At 43.0% G+C, this 21,093-nt stretch overlaps 1 protein-coding gene across 2 annotated transcripts in view; it reads right to left on the reverse strand.

The window, feature by feature from the left end:
• The window catches only part of PREX1 (phosphatidylinositol-3,4,5-trisphosphate dependent Rac exchange factor 1), a 166,616-nt gene that overhangs the window by 11,965 nt on the left and 133,558 nt on the right, over nt 1-21,093 (reverse strand). Inside the window, exons 18-34 of one of the 2 annotated variants that reach the window (XM_068149879.1) lie at nt 18,652-18,800; nt 17,657-17,742; nt 15,808-15,944; nt 15,272-15,443; nt 13,852-14,039; nt 12,937-13,098; nt 12,193-12,403; nt 10,991-11,249; nt 10,496-10,702; nt 7,869-7,957; nt 7,426-7,508; nt 6,766-6,856; nt 4,932-5,060; nt 3,681-3,722; nt 1,683-1,900; nt 809-908; nt 45-188 (exon numbers count right to left, since the gene is read on the reverse strand). In XM_068149879.1, the coding sequence (XP_068005980.1) occupies nt 45-188; nt 809-908; nt 1,683-1,900; nt 3,681-3,722; nt 4,932-5,060; nt 6,766-6,856; nt 7,426-7,508; nt 7,869-7,957; nt 10,496-10,702; nt 10,991-11,249; nt 12,193-12,403; nt 12,937-13,098; nt 13,852-14,039; nt 15,272-15,443; nt 15,808-15,944; nt 17,657-17,742; nt 18,652-18,800 (2,467 nt within the window). Of the gene's footprint in view, nt 1-44; nt 189-808; nt 909-1,682; nt 1,901-3,680; nt 3,723-4,931; nt 5,061-6,765; nt 6,857-7,425; nt 7,509-7,868; nt 7,958-10,495; nt 10,703-10,990; nt 11,253-12,192; nt 12,404-12,936; nt 13,099-13,851; nt 14,040-15,271; nt 15,444-15,807; nt 15,945-17,656; nt 17,743-18,651; nt 18,801-21,093 lie in introns of both variants that reach the window. The other variant, XM_068149878.1, reaches the window with a different exon arrangement.

The raw sequence follows: 21,093 nt of genomic DNA on the forward strand, positions 1-21,093 counted from the left end.
TGAGCAGTTAGCTTATTTTTCTCAAGCAAGCTGTTTATAGACACCTTTTGTAAAGAGCACCGTGTGCAGCTTCAAGCTTCCCCCATTCTGAAACCGCGACGGCAGTTTGGAGAAGTAGTAGCTGTCAAGATAAAAGATAACCTTCAAGGCCTGACGACTTCCTTCAATGTGGTAGAAGACATGAGTATCTGGAGAAATAAAGATAAAACACTTGCTGCTTTACCACACCTTGCTGAGTTTGTCAGATTATCTAATGCCATTTCCCATTGCCACCATTAGCTGAGTAAGGGAGAGCCTTTGTTGAGAAGCTGTGAAACACAGCCTTAAGCAGATACACAGCTAGCATGACCTAGCATGATCTTTGATGCTAATAGGATAAACATGGGTCATAATTAAAATCCCATCTTGTTTCATGGCACCTCGGTCGGTAAACACGGAGAGAGATCTGCAGGGTGGGACACAGAAGAGCTAGGGAGGGACAGTCCCCAGCTTAGGTTATGTGGTGCATCACAAACACCTGTCAAGCACTGCCCATCCTTTGTCCTGTCTCCCTCTGTGTGAGATCACAGAGGCTGGGTACAGTGGCACACCCTATGGTTACAAATCACAGAACATGCCACCAGCATCCCACCGTGTCAGTGCTGCTGCTTATGCTGTGTGTTTGCAGTGCAAGCTGAGAGAACACAACAGAGAAACTGCTCAGTGCTCCCCAGGTCTGACATGGTCTGTTAGATTTATAATTTGAGAGGACATTAACTCAGAAAACTAACAAGAAAAAAAGAACTTTGAAGAAACAGAGACTACTCACTTGCTACAAGACTTTCATCCAGCTGCTTGAAATAGAAGGCAACTTTGTCCAGTTCAGTCAGAGTGACCTGGATGTCCTCCAGCATGGTATGCTCCTCCTTCTGCAGAGCAAAGAAACAGATATGAATGGGTTATAATCTGCCAGAAAGAGAGCAGTGGCAGGAGGGCAGCTGTTGTGGGCATGCTTTGGATCAGGAGACCTAGAGCAGAAGGTGGAACTTTCTAATAGTTTTAGTTATTCCATTAACTAATTAGTTGACAAGGTGAAAGCCAAATGCTGCTCCTCTGTAGTCTCTGAGCTAATTGTTTCTTTTTTCTTTACATTTTTGCAGTTGTGGTAGCTGTGGCTTATCTGTTTGTTGGGTGCAGATGAACTATGCAAGACCAGCTCCTCTCCTCCTTATAAATGGTGCCTCAAATAGCAGCACCAGGGCAGTGCAGCCTGCCTAGTCTCTAAGTGTCCAGTGTACGAACACAAGCCTAGATTTCTGTGTTAGAACTCTTGAAATACTCAGACCTTTCTCACCTATTGGTTGAAATGTGTGTTTTCACCAGAAGATGGCAGGCCACACATGTGCCACCAACACAAAAGCAGCAAAACCTACATGTGGCAGCATTACTCCAAGCACAAACGCAGAGAGATTCCCAGAGTGTCCTTTCTAGTGTGACAGTGGGTTCAGTATTTGTGAGGAGATGAAAATGATGGGATGTGGAATACTGACACATGGCTGTCAGCAGTAGGAATTCCCAGAGGTTGCTGTATTGAGAGTTTAAACTTGCTGCTAGAATGAAGGACTCTGGCTGCGCTGTGAGTGGCAGAGAAGCACACAGGCAAGCGTGAGCAGACCCAAGGGTGCCACAACTTGTCATCTTACCACAGCAGGGGAGAGGAGAGACTGGTAGTTGAGTAAAACACCAGTGGCTGCTATCTGCTCCAGCCATTTTCTGCTGGCATCTCTGCTGCTCTCTTCATACTCCCCGTTGTTGTTGTATCGATAGTTGAGGGCAGCCAGTAGCTGCTCTGAAAAGGTGCAAATAGCAGCCACAACAGACTGACAGAAGATGGAATCACGTCTCAGCTGTAGCTCTGTATCTGCCAGAGAAGGGGTAGAAGCGTAAAGGAGTGGTGAGCACATTTGTCTTTACTCTCACTGCCAAAGGGCAATTTCTGTGTGTATGTGCACATGACATTTGGCTTCTGCTGTAGCTTTGCACAGACTAAACAGATAACCTCTTCTTGCTGACTTACCCAGCTATACAGATGAAGACACATAGCTAGAGCATGTCTGAAGATTTTCTAGTCCACTTGACTGTTTATTGCTACCTCTGCCATCTGCATGATTGTTTTTCCAACTGGGAAGAGCTGTAACTCCTTGATGCCATAGCTGGACTGATTCACTTCTTTTAATGCTTACAGAAGCAAGAGAATTCCTGAAAGAAGGTCTCTGCCATTACTTCTCTCTTGGGCTATTAGAGATTCATCTTCCCCCCCTCCATCTGTATTTTGTGGGCTTTCCATATGCTTATTGCATTAACTGGGCCTGCCCATACGACACCGACTGGTTTATGTTTCCTGGGAGAATTTCCCCTGCGTTAACTTTGCTCCCAGCCTGCCTGCCAAGCAGCCACATGCTGGTCACATCAACCCCGTCACACTTAAGGGGATTGCAGGCCAAAAAGGCACATGAATAAGTGACGAGCTGCTTCCCAGGCACCCTGGGCTCCACCAGCAGGCACTGCAGTACAGCAGTGTCTCATTGGCAAGGCAGTGTTCCCCAGAGAAAGGAGCTAAAGACATCACCCAGAGGCTCTAAGATCTGGATTATTTTTATAAAGCATGGAACAGAATAGACTGACTAATACACTGCAGGCCCTGGGCCATACTCTCAAGTTAAGGGCAGTCAATCCTTCTAGCAGTACACCTCTGTGCAGCTGGAGTAAGGCAGAGAGAGCTTAGGACTGCCCTCAAGGCATGGGAATCCCTGGTGCCAAGAAGCTGCCATAGCCAATTCACTGTCATCTGCTCTTCCATTCTTTCCATGGGATGTTCATGGAAATACTGCAGGAGATGGGGTGCAGGTAGAGACTTAGGCAGCCATTGTATCTGCTATCAGTAAAGACAGCCTATATGGACTGATGTTATAGGCTGGTTGGGACAGACTCATGGACCAGCCCTGGCAGCAGCTGAGAGGTGACTTAGAGCCACACAGATCTCATATCTTCATTCTGTGAAGACTTGAGAATATAGCCTGGCACCCTGAAATGTGGACAGGTTGTTCCAGTTACTTGAAGTACACCAAGAAGGTGTTCTAATTACCAAAAGACTTCACATTCACTGCAGGGAAAGGCTTGTCCCTTGCTCTGTGAGCACAATGTTTTGTGCATGGCAACACATTAATGATGTCCAGAGTGTATTTAGCTGCTGCCTGCACACTTAGGGTCTTAGCCTGCTCCTGGCTGTAATTTCAGTTTACACAACCCTAATTCCTAACATGCCTGCCCTGTTTGGGACAGGGTCCATGGTCTCACAGAAAGTTGTGCAATAGGTCTCATTTTTGCTGCATGTTCTCACCACAGCAGGAAACAGCAAAGGCCATCTGGGAAGGAGGGTTGCACAAAGGGAAAAATGAAGACAGTAAAAAGAAAAACAGTGCTTGTGAAACAGCAGCAGCCAGGCAGGTAACCAAAGCAGCCTACAGTGAATTAAGTAATGTAAACTGAAGAGCAGATGTCAGATGCATGAGAAATGCTAGCATAAAATGCTAGGGAAAAACCTAAATGCTAAGGAAAAGCAAAACGTTTTGAGGTGTGCACATGCATGTGCATAAAACTGTGTATGTGATGTTGCTCTGCAACAAATCAGATCCCCTTACCTGTGCATTTTAACAAGGCCAAAAGCAGCTGATTCTTCCCATCTAGAACAGTGAAGAAAAGGAATGCTCCAGTCAACATGATACCAAGGCAGCTTGGACTGCAGTCTCCTCATTTCCTACAATCCTTGGCCCTGTGTGGCCATTTCTATTTACTCTAGCAGTCCTCACTCACACAGACATGCAAATGACTGAAAAAGTAACAAGGTGTAAATCACAAACTCTGTTACAGGCTAAGTGCTCTGTTAACCAATGTGAATCACTGAAAACAAACCGTGCACTAGGCTGTGGTACTTTTAGGCTATGCCTTTAAAAGTTTTCAAAGATCTTGAACAAAAAGTAGTAAAATGTAAATAAATCATTATTGGGTGTAAAAAGGAAAATAATGCTAGTTCTAAACAATCCCACTGGAGAGATAAAGGACTTAAGCTAGTAATGTAAACAATTTCGCTCTCCTTGCCTCTTTGCTCTGGGAGCTAATAACTTGCTTCTGCTTGACCTTGGCTGCATTGTTTTGGCTAAGTCTAACATCCCTCTGCCCCTTTCTCTTGTCCCTTTTGTGTACAGGGCAGGTAAAGGGTGGGCAGGGAGGGAGAAGCTATTAGCTTCCCCTGGCCTTTGACCACGGGGGTTCCTTGTGCTGTTCACTAACAGTAAATACCTGTAAATGTTGTATATTTTCTACATACTCATTGCATTCCATTGCAGATTCTATTTTTGCTTGTAAATACAGCTTGCATTTGCTTCCAGCTGAGCTGGTCTGGCAAATTTAATGTTGGGGGGGAAATTTTCAACCCACATAGGCACATCCCTAAGGAGGTGATTTCTGCCCAGTGCTTTGCACCGGACTGTAAACATCAGATTCAGCTCCTGTTCCAGTGCAGCCAGGCTGCAAAGGCATTTGAATAGTGCAGTATCTGATTAGCATTCATTTCAATTTGGAATACACCAACCACCTCTCTCCTTTTTCTGAAAGGGGTGGAAAAAAGCACAGGGAAATAGATCAGACTGGTATCATTCTGTCTGATTGAGCTGATGAAACAAAACGTAAGAGGGAGTTCTGCGGAACTGCCGCAGAGGTGAGATTTTGCTATACAGCACCGGGACCTGGCACACAGCAACCTGCTTTACCTGTTCTCTACAGCCAGCACAGCCTAGTACAAATTGAGATAAAATGATAAAATGAATTGCTAAGACTTAACCAGATCGAGATCATTTCTCCCTGAAGCCAATAACCAACTTTCCCGTGTTTACCTTCCACATGTTTTTGTATGATTTCAACGAGGCTCTTGATGCGCAGTGGCAGGTTCCACGGATCTTCTTGAATGCTGGCTTGAATGTTGTTCCGGCACCGTACTGTGGTTTCTTCCTTCTGCTTAAACTCTAGAAAGAATGGAGTTTGTTAGCCATTAAGGAAAAACTACATAGCTGAGGGTGGCTTGTGAGTCATAATGTGTACACAGACGAAAGCAGAGATACAGGTATCAACAGCCACAACTGTGAACTAAAAAGATGTGGAAATAGATCCAACACAGAAGGGTAAAAACCCTGTTCCCAGACTCTCATGGTCAGCAGCATTGTTTTCCAGACTGCAGATTAGATGTACAAAGGTGACAAGCACAAAGGGACCTCTGCACTACCCACAAAGCACAGAGTTCTCTCTGCTTTCTCTGCCTGCAGTAATGTGCAGGCAGCTGTATCAGGTAGCTCTAGAGTCTTGGCTGTGCAGAATCAGATCAACATTTTTGGCTGCAGCTGTCACATCCCATAATACTGATGAGATGTTATGAAATATTCTGCCTTCTTTCACCTGATGGAAGCTAATTATTTGATTCCAGAGCAGGAGATTTGCTCTCTGTGATTTAGCTAGGTAGCTGAGCCAAATCCCCCATTGTTGGTAATAAAACGCACAGGCAGACAGAAAACACAGAAAAACTGTGCCAGATAACTGCTCGGGAAAGGAAATGGGACAGCATTCAAACCCACATCCATCACTGGAAGGTGTCTATGGGAGCCATTAAAACAGGCACTTTGGTCCAAGATTACAGCTGAGTGGAAGCATGGCCTGCCTGTGCCTCAGTGCAATGAGAGTGGGATCTTCAGTTAACTAAAAGACTCTCACTGTAATTAATCTAGTTTTAATAAATGGGGCTCTGTTTAAGCAAAATAAAATAAAGGAAGTGAACACAGGGTGCCTGTTGTTTCTTGACTTCATTCAAACAGTGCATGGAAAGACTAACAGATATTCTACATAAATGTGACTCTGTTTGGAGAGATGAGTTCATGTAACAGAACTTCATATTTCTGGAGTCAGGAAAGAAAAAGCTGAGAGTCCTGTTCTCGAGTTTGCCGCTGAACTTAAACACAGAGCTTGCCAAAGGCTGGAGCAGGGGCATGACTGCAGCACCTGAAGTGTAGTAGGAATAGTAGGAAACATTTCAGATTTCAAGTGGGAAAGGAAATGCAGTAAATGTTCTGAAAATGAAGTTCTGTGTATTTCAGTGAGAGAAGGAACCACATCCTGGGCCCCAAACCCATTAAGACCAAAGTCTCATCATGCTCCCTGAGGAAAAAGAAAACACGGCATCGTTTGTTTGCTCTCGCTGGGAATCACTTTTCAAAATACATGTCATGTGAAGATGAGTTTACTCTGGCAATTATCCATCTGAAGAAAAGCAGAGTAAGTCATTAAGCAAACTCAGGCAGAACCTTTTGGTGCCTCAGATCTACAGTGGTCAGCCCCTCGTTAGCTTATCAGTGCTCATTTACCTTGTGTCTGGCCTATCTCGTACCTTCAGAGATACACATCAGTGTTCACATCAAAGGATAGATTTGGAGACTTGTGAAAGAGCTAGGAGGACTCAGCAGCACACAACAGAGGTGTTGTGTGTGTCTCAGAATGAATTTGTGTGAAAATGACCTTTTAAGGCTGCAAGATTTCAATGGCCAGGCAGAATAACCTGCCTTTAATGCATGACTAGGTAGACTACATAGTTTTGTGACTGTGTAGCCATACAGTACAGATGTGTTCACGTTAAGCTCCTAAACCCTAGCAAATCCATTAAATACCATCAACCTTTTTCTTTACCTTGCAAACTGTGGTCCATTGGAAAGTGCTTGGTTTCTTCAAAGGCCTTAGTTATTACTGGTCCTTTTAGAAGTGCGTTGATTGCATCGACCTACAACAGGAATGTTTTCAGTGTTAGTAAGATTTCCAGAGGAAAATCTGAACAGAACTCTTGTAGGAATAGGCAAAAGCCATTTCACTATTTGTATTTTGGAGTGATTTCCTGTTGACAAATTAAGACATCCTAACCATGAACCGGCCTCAAGAGCCTCACTTTGAATGCAACACAATGATGATCTACAGGCTGATAACAGATAACACACAACAGTTCTCTGGAGCTTTACAACCACAAAGGCATCTGTTGGCTAAATTTGTGAGGACTCTCCTGAGATCTGTAAAAGTGATGCATTAGAATTTTGTTCACCTTTTCCTCTTCTTCATGAAGAGGCTTTTCACCCCTTAGTCTAACTCCTGATAAGACAGGTCCCCCTTGCTTAAAATCACACAGAGGAAACTGCATGTTCACAAAACTGATTCTGCCGTCTTATACTTGCTTACACTGTACTCCCAAAATCTTGATACTTGTCTCACCTCAAAATATGCTTTCATTAAACAATTTCTTGTAATGACACTGATTGATAAAGGGAAATAAATTCTGTGCAAGAAAAATGCTTTACCTACCTGGTTAAAAAGATGTTCCAGGCAGCCGTGAAGTTTGTCTTGTTTGTCTAAAGGAATTCTCATATCATTGGGAAGCTCATCTCCTAATAAAGACAGATGAAGAGCTTAGCACTGTCTTACAAACCTGATCTGTGATGAGGCCAGAGATGATACAAGCACACCTTCATATGGGAGTGGGTAAAAACTGATTACTGCTTTATCTCTAATTCATAGATCAAACCATCTAATAACTACAAAAGCCTACTCTGCCTAATACCTCTTCCATATTCCAAACTGACTGTGGGACATTAGAGAAAGAACACATCACTATGTTCTGGTGATTAGTTTTGAAGAAACCACATGTGGAACTTAAATATGCAAGTACTTATAATCAGCAAAGGCTTATCAGCTCTGCTAAGGCATCTGGTACGAGAAGAATGCAGGTAACCTCTGGATGTACTCACCTGATCCCATCTCATCACTGCCCAGGTAAGAGCTGTTGCTCCGCACACTGGTGTATGACAGCACCGAGTCCCGGTTACTGTTACATTCACTGAAAGGAAAAGCAGGGTGACTGAATGCAGGCTGTCCTTACAGCCACTCTCTAATGTACTATCCTCCTCTTTTTATCAAGACCACAATCCCTCAAACCAATTCTGTTACACAGAAGAAAACCTAATGACATTACTCAACATTTGTTAGCAGTTCTCAGAATATTACAGCATCGAGCTCCAGCACATATTGAAGCTGTAATAGCACAGACATTGGAGATGGGAGAGGAAATTTACAGTCCATACTACTGGAGAACACAAGCCCTATGAGGAGAGACTGGGGGAGCTGGGGTTGCTTAGCCTGGAGAAGAGGAGACTCAGGGGTGACCTTATTACTCTTTACAACTACCTGAAGGGAGGTTGTAGACAGGTGGATGTTGGTCTCTTCTCCCAGGCAGCCAGTACCAGAACAAGAGGACACAGTCTCAGGCTGCGCCAGGGGAGGTTTAGGTTGGATGTTAGGAAGAAATTCTATACGGAGAGAGTGATTGCCCATTGGAATGGGCTGCCTGGGGAGGTGGTTGAGTCACTGTCATTGGAGGTGTTCAGGAGGAGACTTGATGGGGTGCTTGGTGCCATGGGTTAGTTGTTTAGGTGGATTGGATTGGTTGATGGGTTGGACATGATGATCTTGAAGGTCTCTTCCAACCTGGTTTATTCTATGTCTATTCTATGTAATTCTATCTCAGGAAGGAGAGGAGTGACTACAGTTGGCTTCTGTTGGTTCCTGAACACCTAGATAATTCTGGTATGAACAACCTGTTTGAAGTTCACTTTGCACTACCTATAACTTAATAAAGGTAATCACAAAGGTGTGGATCTCCAAAACTGTCCCACTCCACTTAAGTACCACTGGTTTTAATGCTACAAACCCAAAACAAAGCCTACAATATTCTCCATATTGTCTCTCCCTCTGTTTTTATTTTAGACCAAGATGAAATGGAACTCTAAGATCAACTGGAAGAACCCTCATCAGGGGTCTTACCTGTCCTCTGTTCAACTTGTTTGCAAAGAAATCTATTTTTTCCAAAGATGAAGAATACTTCTGGCAACTACTCTGCAGTACAAACCCTTATGAAATGTGAATTACACCTCCAAATGATCCCAGAGAAAGAAGCATGGGTAATGTAAACAAGGTATTTTCTTATCAATAATCTTCTTATTTTTGTAGCTCCTCAGTAGCTACAGTTCAAAACCCATCAATATAGTTCTTCTCCCTTGAGTGACTATTACCTGTAATATATTTGCTTAATTCTCTGCTTCTGTTTAATAAAGATAACATAGAATTATCTTGCTCATTGTACACCAAAGTGTAGAATTCTGGAACAAGTGGCAGACCCACAGAGACTGTTTCTAGTGTCACCTTGTTACCCAGAATAGATTAGCCTCAATCACAGGCACCATCTAAGCTAAGGGGCTTTCATAATGGGACTCCAATCAGCAATGAAGGAAACACAGCACATTTCAACAGAAAAAGCTTTGGAACACATGCAGATTTCAACCTAACACAACAAACAGAAGGTACAGATCTCAACATTGTAAGAGCTGGTTCTGTTTCTTTTCTGTCCTTCGAGATGTTCAGTATTCAACTGGACAAGATCCTGAGCAGCCCATCTTGTTGGCCCTTTTCTGAGCAATAGATTGGACCACATGGGCTCCAGACCCTCCTCCCAGTGCAGGTTGTCATTTCCACAGTCCTGAACGAATGTAACAGATTACTACTTGTAGAAGCACAAACCCCACAGCAAGTAAAGGCTCAGGCCTGTAGCCTGGAGGTTGCAAAGCCACATCATTCATTCAAATTACTGTCATCCTCCCAACTCTCTGTGAAGTGTCTGCACTCCTCCATACAGACAAAACCCTCTGGCCTTACTATAAATATAAAAATGGCCTGTTAGGGACATGAAGTTGCAATGGTCTGACACAACTGCAACCTGTTATTCCATTTCTTCTGAAGCTGAGCTTCCAACATTTCCTCCCAAGAAAGAGAGACTTGGTGTCTGTGTGATGTCCTCCGGCAGCAAATATTCCTGGAGAAGCAGCAGTCATCATACCCCAAACCCAAGATTTTGAGACACCTGAATAAACATTTGCATTTGTGGTTTCAAAGGCTCACTAAAAATAAGGAACTCAAGGTCCATTTCAGTTTCTGAGTGTTTTTGACTTTCAGGAAAACCTCAAATGGGAACATCCCCTCACAAAAGTGGCTATTATAGGACCAAGCAGTCTGCAAACTCTGCTGAGCTGCTGTAGTTTCCAGCTCTGTGATAAAGAAAGGGAAAGTCACACTAGACCTACTCATTTCATTTCATTCAATTACCTACAAATGTAAGTAATTTGGCACTGTTATGAGGAAAGGTTTTTGCTGTATAGGTCTCCATGGTAATAACTGTAATGAAGTAACTACAGCTAGTGAGTGTTTCATTAAGTGAATACAGAATGACTGACTGAAAAATCATCTGCCTGCTGAATCCATACCTGGATTAGAACTTCCAAACACTGTACTAGTAAGGTCAAGGTGGTAGAGTCTTCAGACTAACCTGTAGGAGTCTCTGAAACTCATTGTATCATGTCCAGAGTCTTCCTGGTCCTCCTCAGAAACTTTGAAACAGACCTTCTTGATTCCACCATGCTCAGCTTTGTCAGGATCACTCTCTTCTGCTCCCAGAGAAGGTGGAGGTGTCTCCTCAGTAGACGGTGGCTCACAGGCACCACCCTCTGTAGGTTCTGTTATGGTGGACAAAAGTCTGCAAAAGTAGAACACACAGCTCTCTGGTGGGCACTCTCACAAATAAGGTGAAATGAGCAAGGCTGCAACTCAGCTATGTGAAATCAAAAGTGACCTTGCAGCATTTTACAGACTGCAGCAACCACTGAAAGGGGCTCACAGAAATCCATGAACCTCAGCTGACTAAAGGAGGAAGACAAGCCACTGCCAGTTATGCACAATACAAGGACCTGCTGCTATTTCTGAGGTTCAGGCCTCCCTTTTGTCAGACTTGCTCTCTGCAGTGCACAGGGGATTCTGTACTCACTTATTTATCTGAACGACATACTGCTTCATTTCCTTCACTGCTATGTCAAGCTTGTTGAAGAGGTGCAAGTAGGAGTCCTGTATCTCTCGATCTTCCTGTTTCAGCAGAAAACTGAGTCCCCTTTCTTCCTGAACTGTTCCTCCATTCTGCTGGCCAAAGCTACCATCAAGATCTCCATCTTCTGGGGTCAGACATCTCCAGGATGGTGCAGCCATAGTGGTGATGCAATGTTGTGTATACGAGACTGGATTTAAGGTACCTACTAAACATTGAAGGGCCTAGTTAGCATAGGTCTCATGACTTTACCCACTCCATCCCAATCATGAGCTTTTAGGATTGGTGCCATTCTAACAGGAAAAAACCAACACTTCATAGCATTTTTTAACATCATTACATCCTATCACCAAAACATCACTTTTAAAATAAGACTAAGTGTTTCTCTCCTGGCCTGTCAGCTAGATGTTCTGAATTTACTGCAGTCTAGAAACAGGTTAAATTATAAAAGGACAGCAACTGTCCACTGCTGTAGCCATACCAAGCACAGTACCTAAAAGCATTTGTTGAAATGTGAATGAACTCGGGTTCTCAGGAGTGGGTTTGATATTGTTCCAGCTTTACAAACATTCACACACAGAGACATGTATAAAAAGAAACAGGACAATGTCCTCACAGAAGATAAATACATTTCCTTTTCATTTAAAAATGCTGACAGGTTTGGTATAGTACTTTGCTAACCACCTTAGCTGGCAGTAAAAATACTACAGAATTTTAGTATCTTCAGGTGAGCAGGGCTGCTTTATCGCCCTCACTTTCAACAGTCAATGCCATTCTTCAGAAGACTGGTTAGCATACACTTCCCTGTGTCTCTTCTAAACACTCTGAGTGTCACAAGACAATAAATCAGAAGCATATTAGGTGAGATCACGATTTTGGGACTCAAGCAATCAGGTTGTAGGACAAATGCTGTCTAGCAGCTATTTATCAGAAAACAGATTTCCCTGACAGAGACTTTCAGCACCAGTGCATGGAAGTTATGTAGTAATGACAGAAGAAAACTGCACTACAGTCTGATTTGCTCTGATTTTAAGGAGGAAAAAAGTACTGACAAGACTGTGTTTGTTTGGAACTCATTTTGACCTTGCTGAGCAGTGGAAAGACACAGATGCAGACAAAATCAGCATGATTTGAAAGTTAATTATCACCTTGTTCTGGATCAAGACCAATAATAGAGGGTTTCCGTCCAATGCGAATGCTGAACGACCTCCCTGCTGAGGTAGTGTTTTTGGGGTATGAGACCTCCATGAGGTTAATGTGGCAGTTGGTGGGGCAGAAATCCATGCTGTTAAGGGAATGCGGTTCCGTGATGGCTTGTTTGAAGGCTGGGCTCACCTTTGTTTTCAATTCATCTGCAAACTGGGAGAAATAAAGCAAGCTCACGCTACTTCCCTTGCCCAAAATTATGATGCAATACAAAGAATCCTTTTCCTGCCTCCTGCTCAAGAATCATGATTTCTGCTGCAGCTGGAGTAACACATTAGGAAAGACAGCTCATAAAAGAACGACTGAGAACAATTAGCTACACCTGAGCTTCAAACAGCTCAGCTAAGTGCATGAAAAGCACACGCACTGTTTGTTTATGCTACAACACATTGTACTTAAGCTCATGTTAAATCAGACACTGATCATTCTGTTATAATTTAGTCACTAACATGGTGGAAATGAACCTGCAATAAAGTAACTAAGCTCTGAAAAGCTGGGAGGAGTGATTCACAGATAAGGCCTCTTTTCCTCAACACTTGGCATTTCAGTAACTTGCAGAGCTCCTTCCACACCTCCAGGACACCCACCTCTAAAGCAGTATGGATTCATGAATAAAGACCACTAAGACCCAGTTATCACAATGAAGTATTGTCTTGAGACTCCACCATTAACTAGTAGTGTTGTACCTCTTGGTAGTTTGTGAGCCTTCTGCTAATGCTTTCCAGCTTAGTGTCACAGATTTGCCGGAATTCATACTGGGGCATGGTGGCCACAGCACTGCTTAGGGATATAAGTCTTCTGCAGTTCCTTACAAAGTGATTGTCCTCTGCAGCAAAGGCCTCTAAAATCTAAACAAAAAGACAGGATGTCAATGATATGAGACTTGACAGTGAGAGAAAACAGTTTTCTTCCACCGAGTAAGTGGCAAAGTCATGGTTGACTAAAGCTGCCTTCAGAACAAGCTGCCTTTATTACCAGCTGAGAACCACTATCATCTCTAATCCCCAGAGTCATAAAACATTCCTCAACACTTTTTAGCATAACTCAAGTGGATTGAAATATCCACTGTGCACTGTCAAAGGTACCTGCTCTGCTGTCCTTTCATGGGGCATAACAATAATCTTACTGGGATGCGACAGAAACATTTACTATCAGCTCATTATCATCACAAATGGCCAAAATACTAAGTGCACTGCTGCTTCTCAGTACCAGAGGCTCTACTCAATTCCTTTAGTGACCCAAGCAGTCTACCAGATGGGAAGAAGCTGCTTGATTTTCTTCCAAGATAAAGAAAATTCTTGCTTGTAAACATTAATCTTGAGTATCAGCAAAGAGTATGTTACCAGAGAGATAAGAGTGAGAATTCCACAGCTGAGAGCTCCCCTCCCTCTACCTCAGCTGAAATCCTGGAAGCATTTGCTGACTTGCTCATACCAAACAAGCTGTTATAATTTGCTGCATTTTACTGCAGAAAACTCCAAGCAGGGTTGAGAAGACCATGTGCTACCTCATCTGAAGAGCCAAGCCATGCCTGTATTATTGGCTTCCCTGTGCTGTTCAGGCATGAAGCTGGTTATGCATGATTCTATGTTTTCTGGTACCTTTGCAGTGAGATTGAAGCAACCTTTTGGTTCCACAATTTTCTCCAGGACAAAGGATTTGATTCCTGCACTGCTGACGTACTCATACACCACCCCATGCTCCAGGTGGGTGTTATCCACAGTCAGGCTAACAAGAGGAGTTTCCTCACCGATGACCAGTGGAGGGCTAATGGTCTGTGGTGTCTGGGCTGGAACCAAAATAAGTTGTCAGAGATGTTTGGCAGCATACATGAATATAGGCACACACAGGGAAGGGAAACTTGTGCAGAGGTATGATTATATGCAAAGACACATACAATCTTTGCCTCAAGGACTCTCTGGGCTACATACTGCTAGAGGCTGGCAGAGTGTTCTAAGAAAGATACTTGCTGTTGGCCACTGCTGGTGACAGTAATAGAGGCACAGACAATTCACATGCTCTAATCCACATTCTGATGCTCTTCCATGTGTGCATGCACACATCCAAGCACAGGACATTACTTCTAGTTCTGTTCAGCATTCAGGCACACAGACCCCAGAAGAAGCTTCCAGAAGGAAGTGAAGTATGTTACTCTCAGAGTCTTCTTGCTTGTAATGACCCTCTGGAAGACTGCTACTTTTCTGTCCAATTTTGGAAAATGCTCCAGATGCATCTTCTGTGCAGCTATGACATTGTCTATGCCATTGTCACCAGAAAAGATATTTAAACTATAGTCCAATTGAGATTTGACAAAGAATTGCTCACATGCCTCTAACCAGGGCACTGCTCCAGCTGTTCCACCATGGAGCTGCACTGTTTGACCATTAGACTAAGGGGTTCACCAGGCCTTAGATGTGAGACACAGAGATGTGCATCTGTTCCTGGAGAAGCTGTCAATGACATCCAGAGAGTCCAGGCTCATGCCTTTGGATTGAATCTGTCTCAGTATTTCCCCCTACCACCTGCTCTTCTGAACGAGCTCTCAACATGAAGGCGAAGCAGTGAGGTTTTGAGTTACGTTTCATAGCTGGAGGAAACACACCACAGTGGCAACATTGTCTGAAAACTTGCTCTGGATCAAGGTAACTTAAAATCTTAATCTTTAATCTTAAATCACAGAAAACAGATTATTCTATGAGGAATTACTTGCAGACATTCCTTCTCCATCTGCCTCTGCCCTGGTCTGTAGAGGTTACCCAAATGGATCTGAAAATGCTGAGCCTTTTCATTCCAGAAACCATCTCTCTTGTAAAGATCAGTCACAGGAGTGGGATTTCTGCCTGTATCTCTATGTTTTCTTCTCATGACTAAACTGGAACAAAAGAACACTTCCTCCAGCAGACCCTGTTCTATTACAAACCTTTACTAAGATGAGGTATTTCCCAATATAATCACACTTCATATTTCTACTGCACTTCTCCTGCTTGAAGCCCTTGAATTGTCCCTAGGGAGAATCTTTACCTGATTCCTGTTGGCTGCTTTGAAGGGGATTTAATTCTGCACCTCCTTCCAGTGAAGAGTCATCTTTGCTGGAGCCAGGATGACTGCCATTCAGATATGCAGTGGATGCTGCTTGCTGAACTCTGTCGTCCTCAGCATCTTCATGTGTTCTGTACACCCACTGGTACAATCCCTTTCAAGAGACACAGCCTTCAGCCATGAGCTCAGTAAAAATGCCTAGTCTTGATATGTCTGGAGTACAAAGGTGAATCTAACTATCAATTTTATATCTTCTAAGTTGGCTTCCCTCTGAACTTTGGGGAAGACAAGATCTAGATCAGTATGAACTGCCATACATATTTGTAGATTTTTTTTGCAACTACAGGCAAATGTAATCAGCTCCCTCAGTAATGCTAAGGCCTTGGCACAGGAGTAAATATGTCAAGAGAGACATGCATACATTGTTTTGTGAATATTTAGAGAGTAGAAAAGCACAGGAGAGAGGACTGAAGAAGAGCTAGAATGAATGTACTTCTTTTGTGGCTTTGTATTCCTACCAGTGCTTCCTGTTGCCTGGCCCTGTAGGCTGTAAAGTGCTCCAGAACATCCACGTAATTGCCATGTGTTGCATTATTTCCATTAACTTTCAAAATACACTGCCCTGGATGAAGGCCTACAGCTGCAGCCTCAGAACCTGAAAAATCAACAGGAGAGGAGTTAGGCAGTAAAGTCACCTGACTGCAGAACAGAAATCTGGAAAGCCTGCAAAGTGCTTCTGGTTAAGAAGGGCAAGAGAAGAGCTAGCTGAATGCTGTCATGCTTTTGCTACTAAGTACTTACCCTGAGACCTTTGCTGTAAAAGGAAAACATACTTCCAGTAGTGCTGGGAAAAACAGAGACCTCCTAGATTGTGACAGAAAATGAAATTCCTGTGGGAAGTCATCTGGGATTCTTATATGCCTCTTCTAGCCTTATGCTTACAAGAGCTGAGGTCTTGCTTAAATGCAAACAGTTATATTTGTTTCAGCTTGCACTTGAAAGACACAGAACACTTGAAAGACACAGAACACTTGCATGCTGTGCAATCTACCATCATCTAAGAAAAGGACCACAGTGTACTTGAACTACAGTAAGCCAAGTGCAGTAGCCAGCTTCAATGGATTTATTCCAGATTCCTGTGAACAACACTCAGACACAAATCCAGCTCCTAGAAACCTCCAGTTCAGGTGATTCACTTCTGTAAGGCACCATTATTTACAATGCATAGTTTTATCCCCAAAGAAATTTGTCTTTTGCTAGCAAAATCCTGACAAATGAGACTGCTGGTACTTCCAGTTTGCACTCTTCAGACTTAGAAAGTGGCTATGAGGTGCTGTTATGGCAGTGTAATGAAAGTCTCCTTGAGAACATCATTGCATTTGAATGCTGCCTGTTGTCTGGAGGCTATCTGCACCTATCTGGATATATGTGTTTGTTCAGAGGGAGGAAGGAAGTGGTACATGTCTGAAAGGCTGTATTTTTTGCATCTGCTGACTGTAAAGGTTAGAGCTGTCCTTTATTTGTAGCTCAGTTCAGATTTCAGTGATGAAAGTAGTAAATCTCTCTGTCAAACTGTGCTTTCTCCTTTTGAAAAGGCCAAGGAAAGCAGTCCCCCTCTATCCTATATTAGTAATTTAGAGCAGTACAAGGCAATGTGAAGAGTGAGGCAGTCTTTTTTAGTCTTTGTGATGTCCATCAAGAAACACGATCCCACCAACCTGCTGATCTCACAGCACCTTCAGAATTACAGAGATCCAAATTGGCTGACCACAGGCAAAAATACTGAAGAAGCAATAGTCAGCATCACATCTTCACTTTTTCTCAGCCTTCTCAGTTTTCAGTTTTATTCCCTGGGACTGTAAAGCTCTACCTTAGTAGTCCAGGAAGGAACAAGGTTAGGTTCACTAAGCAATCACACTTCTAGCTTGCAAGAGCTCAGGTGACGATGCTGTCTCAAGAGTCTTTCCATGGAACTATGGACTGCAGTGTCACCAGGCTCCTTCTACTGTAGAATTCAGTTATTCCTTGTATTATGTTGCTGGCATTAGTGACCCAACACTTGCTTAACAACGACAATACCATTTTCTTAGAGTATATTTAGATTACAAACACTTGGAGGCAGGAACTAACTTCTTCTATGGTTTTATACATGATTGTAATTCTTGTTTAGGACAGGGAGTCCAAATCATTATGGTCATTAAAGTTAAGCTGTTGGAATTTGCTTAGAGTAAGTTTGACAATGAAACCTTTGATCTGTCTTCATTGATACGCACATAGATATATATATCCCCACACACACTTTAGATACACATGTATATATATTCAACTGTACTCCAAGCTGAGCTATACCACAGCCTCTTTCCTTACCTCTTCCTACTGCATGAACATATGGTGGTGCTGCTCCCCGAATCTGAAAGCAAAGTGCCTCAGGACAATCTGGGATTTTAATAATCCTGCAGGTAAATCAAGGAGAAGAGAAAGCAGCATCTTCAGTCAGGCTGTCAGAGCTCTGGGCAATTCTAACATGGCATTCATAACCAGGTCTTGGATTAAAGAAAGTATCTACACAGCTTACAAATAAGTAACAAATAAACAGACCTGAAGAAATCACCTACTCCATCTTCATTCTCTAGAGCAGATGGGAGATTCTCTTCATAATTAGAATCTGGCATCTCCCAATTTATTACATCCTTAAGTGACACAGTCATGCCTTTAGTTAACAGGGGACAAAATCTTTCTGTGACATTTATATTCACTTCCATTGCTGACTTACATCAGCTAAAGACCTTTTCCATTAAAAAAACCCATAAAACAAAAAATTAAGCTGGACAAGACATGCTGGACTAGAATTCAGCATCAAGTGCTCATTGAGATGTTCAATTCTATGGCAAGTTCTGGGATTGCAGGATGTAATGATGCAAAAGACATTAGCAGGGCCAAGTCTCATTAGAGGATAAAAAAAAAAGAGCTGGAAAAACTGCAAGGGGTTTGTTAGGCATCCAAAAGAAGACAAGCTTTAATGGGGTGAAAACTGCTTTCCCTTGCACTTATATTAGAGTGAGAAGCTTCATGCCTGAGTCAGAATCATGGTCCTTGTGATTCAGTTCTGTTTGTGAACAAGGAAGCCAAAACTTAACTGCACTCAGTACACTGAAAATACATCCAGACCTGCTCTGGAAGCAGGAAGTTCATCACTAAGAACAACTTGGGACTCTTGTGTCTTTCATTTATGCCATTTTTGCCCCACTGAACTGCTTCTGCATAGCAAAAGTGTTTACAGAGTTTTCACTACAGACTGTAGAAGTATTTAGTAATTGATATTTACAGATAAACTTTATCTATCTGACCATCTCAGCACTTACTCTTTTGATTTGGTGGCTACCAGAAGCCTAAGTGGCCTTCGTGAGCAGAAGGACTGGTTTAAAATGGTTTCCACTTCTGAAAAGGGGCGTAGGAAGACTAAGTCCTCATTGATGGAATAGATTTTCCTTCCTGTCTGCAGGCCAGCCATCTGCAAATGAAGCAAACACCACAGGAAACTTCAGCTCACTGTCAGCATCTCTTAAGGTTCAGGCTTCAACATTCAACTTCTGGGCATTCCTAGGATTGCTGTCATATGGAATGCTGGATATAAAGTGTTGGGCCAGCAAATCACTTGTCAGTCACCATGTCTGCATTTACAGAAAACAAAGGGATTTTACCAATATCTGTAAAAGTATGCCTCTGCACAGATATACTTTCTCCTTTTGTAGTACAATTCTTTTTAAGAGGGGCTACTATAAGGGAAACTATTAAACACAGGAGAGGGAGGACAACTGAAAAACAGGGGACTGTAACAGACTGGCTGCAATGTCCAGTGAGATACAGAAGTGTGAGGCACAGGGAGTCAAGTTTTGAACCACTAACCATGCAAGACCAGTCTATACCTAGTCAGATAAGTAAATGTAACCTGTTTTTAAGTTTAAGCTATTCACTGCCTGTGCATATGGGACACCTATCTGGGCATGCAATCAAGGCAAATCTACAAATGATGGAGGTACAAAGTCACATCTTAAGCCCTACAAACTAGCAACTTTCAAATCAAAATCTGCTGCTCTTCTGGGATACAGCTAAGCAGGCTAAGGAAGATCAGACAGGGTGTCTAATGACCTTGCAGAGTCACAGAGCTAAATAATGGATGCTCCTTATGACAACTCAATGCAGTTGTCTGGATCCAGGCCACTGCGTTTTCCCAGACACCAGCAGCTGGCTCTTTGCTGTTCATCTGCATGGCCACTGGCCAACTGGCTGCTGGCTGAACACACTCTGTGCAGACATCTGCTTGTCAGTCGGCTGTTCAGAGTGAGAGAGCAACCTCACCTCCCCAAAGGATCATTTTTTTCACTGTTGCTTCCTTCTGACAGTGTCATTCCTAAACCAGCTCCATTATTACAACCTGTGGGAATAAGCCCGGCTGCAACTGCCCTGCAAGTGAGCTGGCAGAGAATGGAAGATAAGTTTCAAACTGAGGAGACATAGACTTTCTGAATTTTCTTCTGAAGACTCAAGAACTTGGGATAAGCCTCAGTGTGCCACCATCCACACCAACAAACCACTACTATATGATTTTTTTGTGACCCTCTGTCTAAGCGAGCAGAGCAAGTGCTAATAGTTACAGGCAGCTGCTGCCAGGAGCATGGAGGGACATCTCCTACAGATGAGAGCCCCAGCCTGAGCTACTGATCCTCCAGTTTCAGGAAAGAAAAATGCAGGAGCAGTGCCCAGTACAGCACTATTCCATCTAAAGGCCAAAACTGAGAAGCTGGACACACATCAGGAAGAATTCAAGCACCCTGTCAGTAGAGGAATTTAATGTTCTATCAATTCTTTTCTTAACAGCTTTTAAACACAATTTGGAAACTGCTTCTGGCATAGACAAATCTAAAAAGCAGTTCCTATAAAATTTTGAGAAGAAAAAATACACTAATGATAGAAAAAGCAGTGCCTGGCCACTCTTAGTCTGAATGAAAAACCTAAAGACCCATGCTGCACATGCTGTGTGCTGCCACAACCTGGGCCTGACAATTCTGTTGCAGGTGTACTAGGTAAAAAAAGAGATCACACTCCTGAACTCAAAGAGAATATCCTAACCCTGAATAAACCCATGGAAGTCATAGATTTGTTCCCAATCAACTGGTGAACCTGGAATCTTATTCTGCCCTGAAGTCTGACAGACCTAATGAATGGGCACTGTGGTGGGCACTGTAAAACAAAACTGCACATCTTCATCCTTGTCCCTGAAGAGTGTGACAGCAGGCATAGGGTCTCTAAATGGCCCACAGCTGCTGAGCCACACAGAACCACATGTTGCATATCTTTCTGTTATCACAAAGCAATTAAAAAACCCCTGTAGAATGTAATGAAAAGCATTCCTGTTGGGCCTCAGGTCTTCCCAGAATGAGCTGACAGCCTTTGAGTGCAGAGATGCAGATTTAATTCTTCTCTGAAACAGTATTCTAAGATCAAGTTGAAAATAGGGGCTCATGGTCACAGATAGTTTGTCTTGGAAGATCAAGAAAAGGATTCCTTAGATAATTGTGTGCTTCTGTTGTCTTAAAACACAACAGATTTGCAGGCTATTCCACCAGCATCTTACCTAAGAAAGGGCAGAAGGATTATCTGTCAGGCAATGGTTTCCAGCAGAGCTTTGGACTAATACAATTTTTGGCCAACCCCTGCTGATTTTGAGCACGAAGCAGAGGGTAAGATTGGTTTCTTTGGCAACCACAAATCAAACAAGAATCAGGAATACTGAAATAATTCAG

This window comes from Melanerpes formicivorus, unplaced genomic scaffold (assembly GCF_026170545.1).
Source record: "Melanerpes formicivorus ecotype bairdi unplaced genomic scaffold, bMelFor1.0.p_v2 SCAF_19, whole genome shotgun sequence".
NCBI lineage: Eukaryota > Metazoa > Chordata > Aves > Piciformes > Picidae > Melanerpes > Melanerpes formicivorus.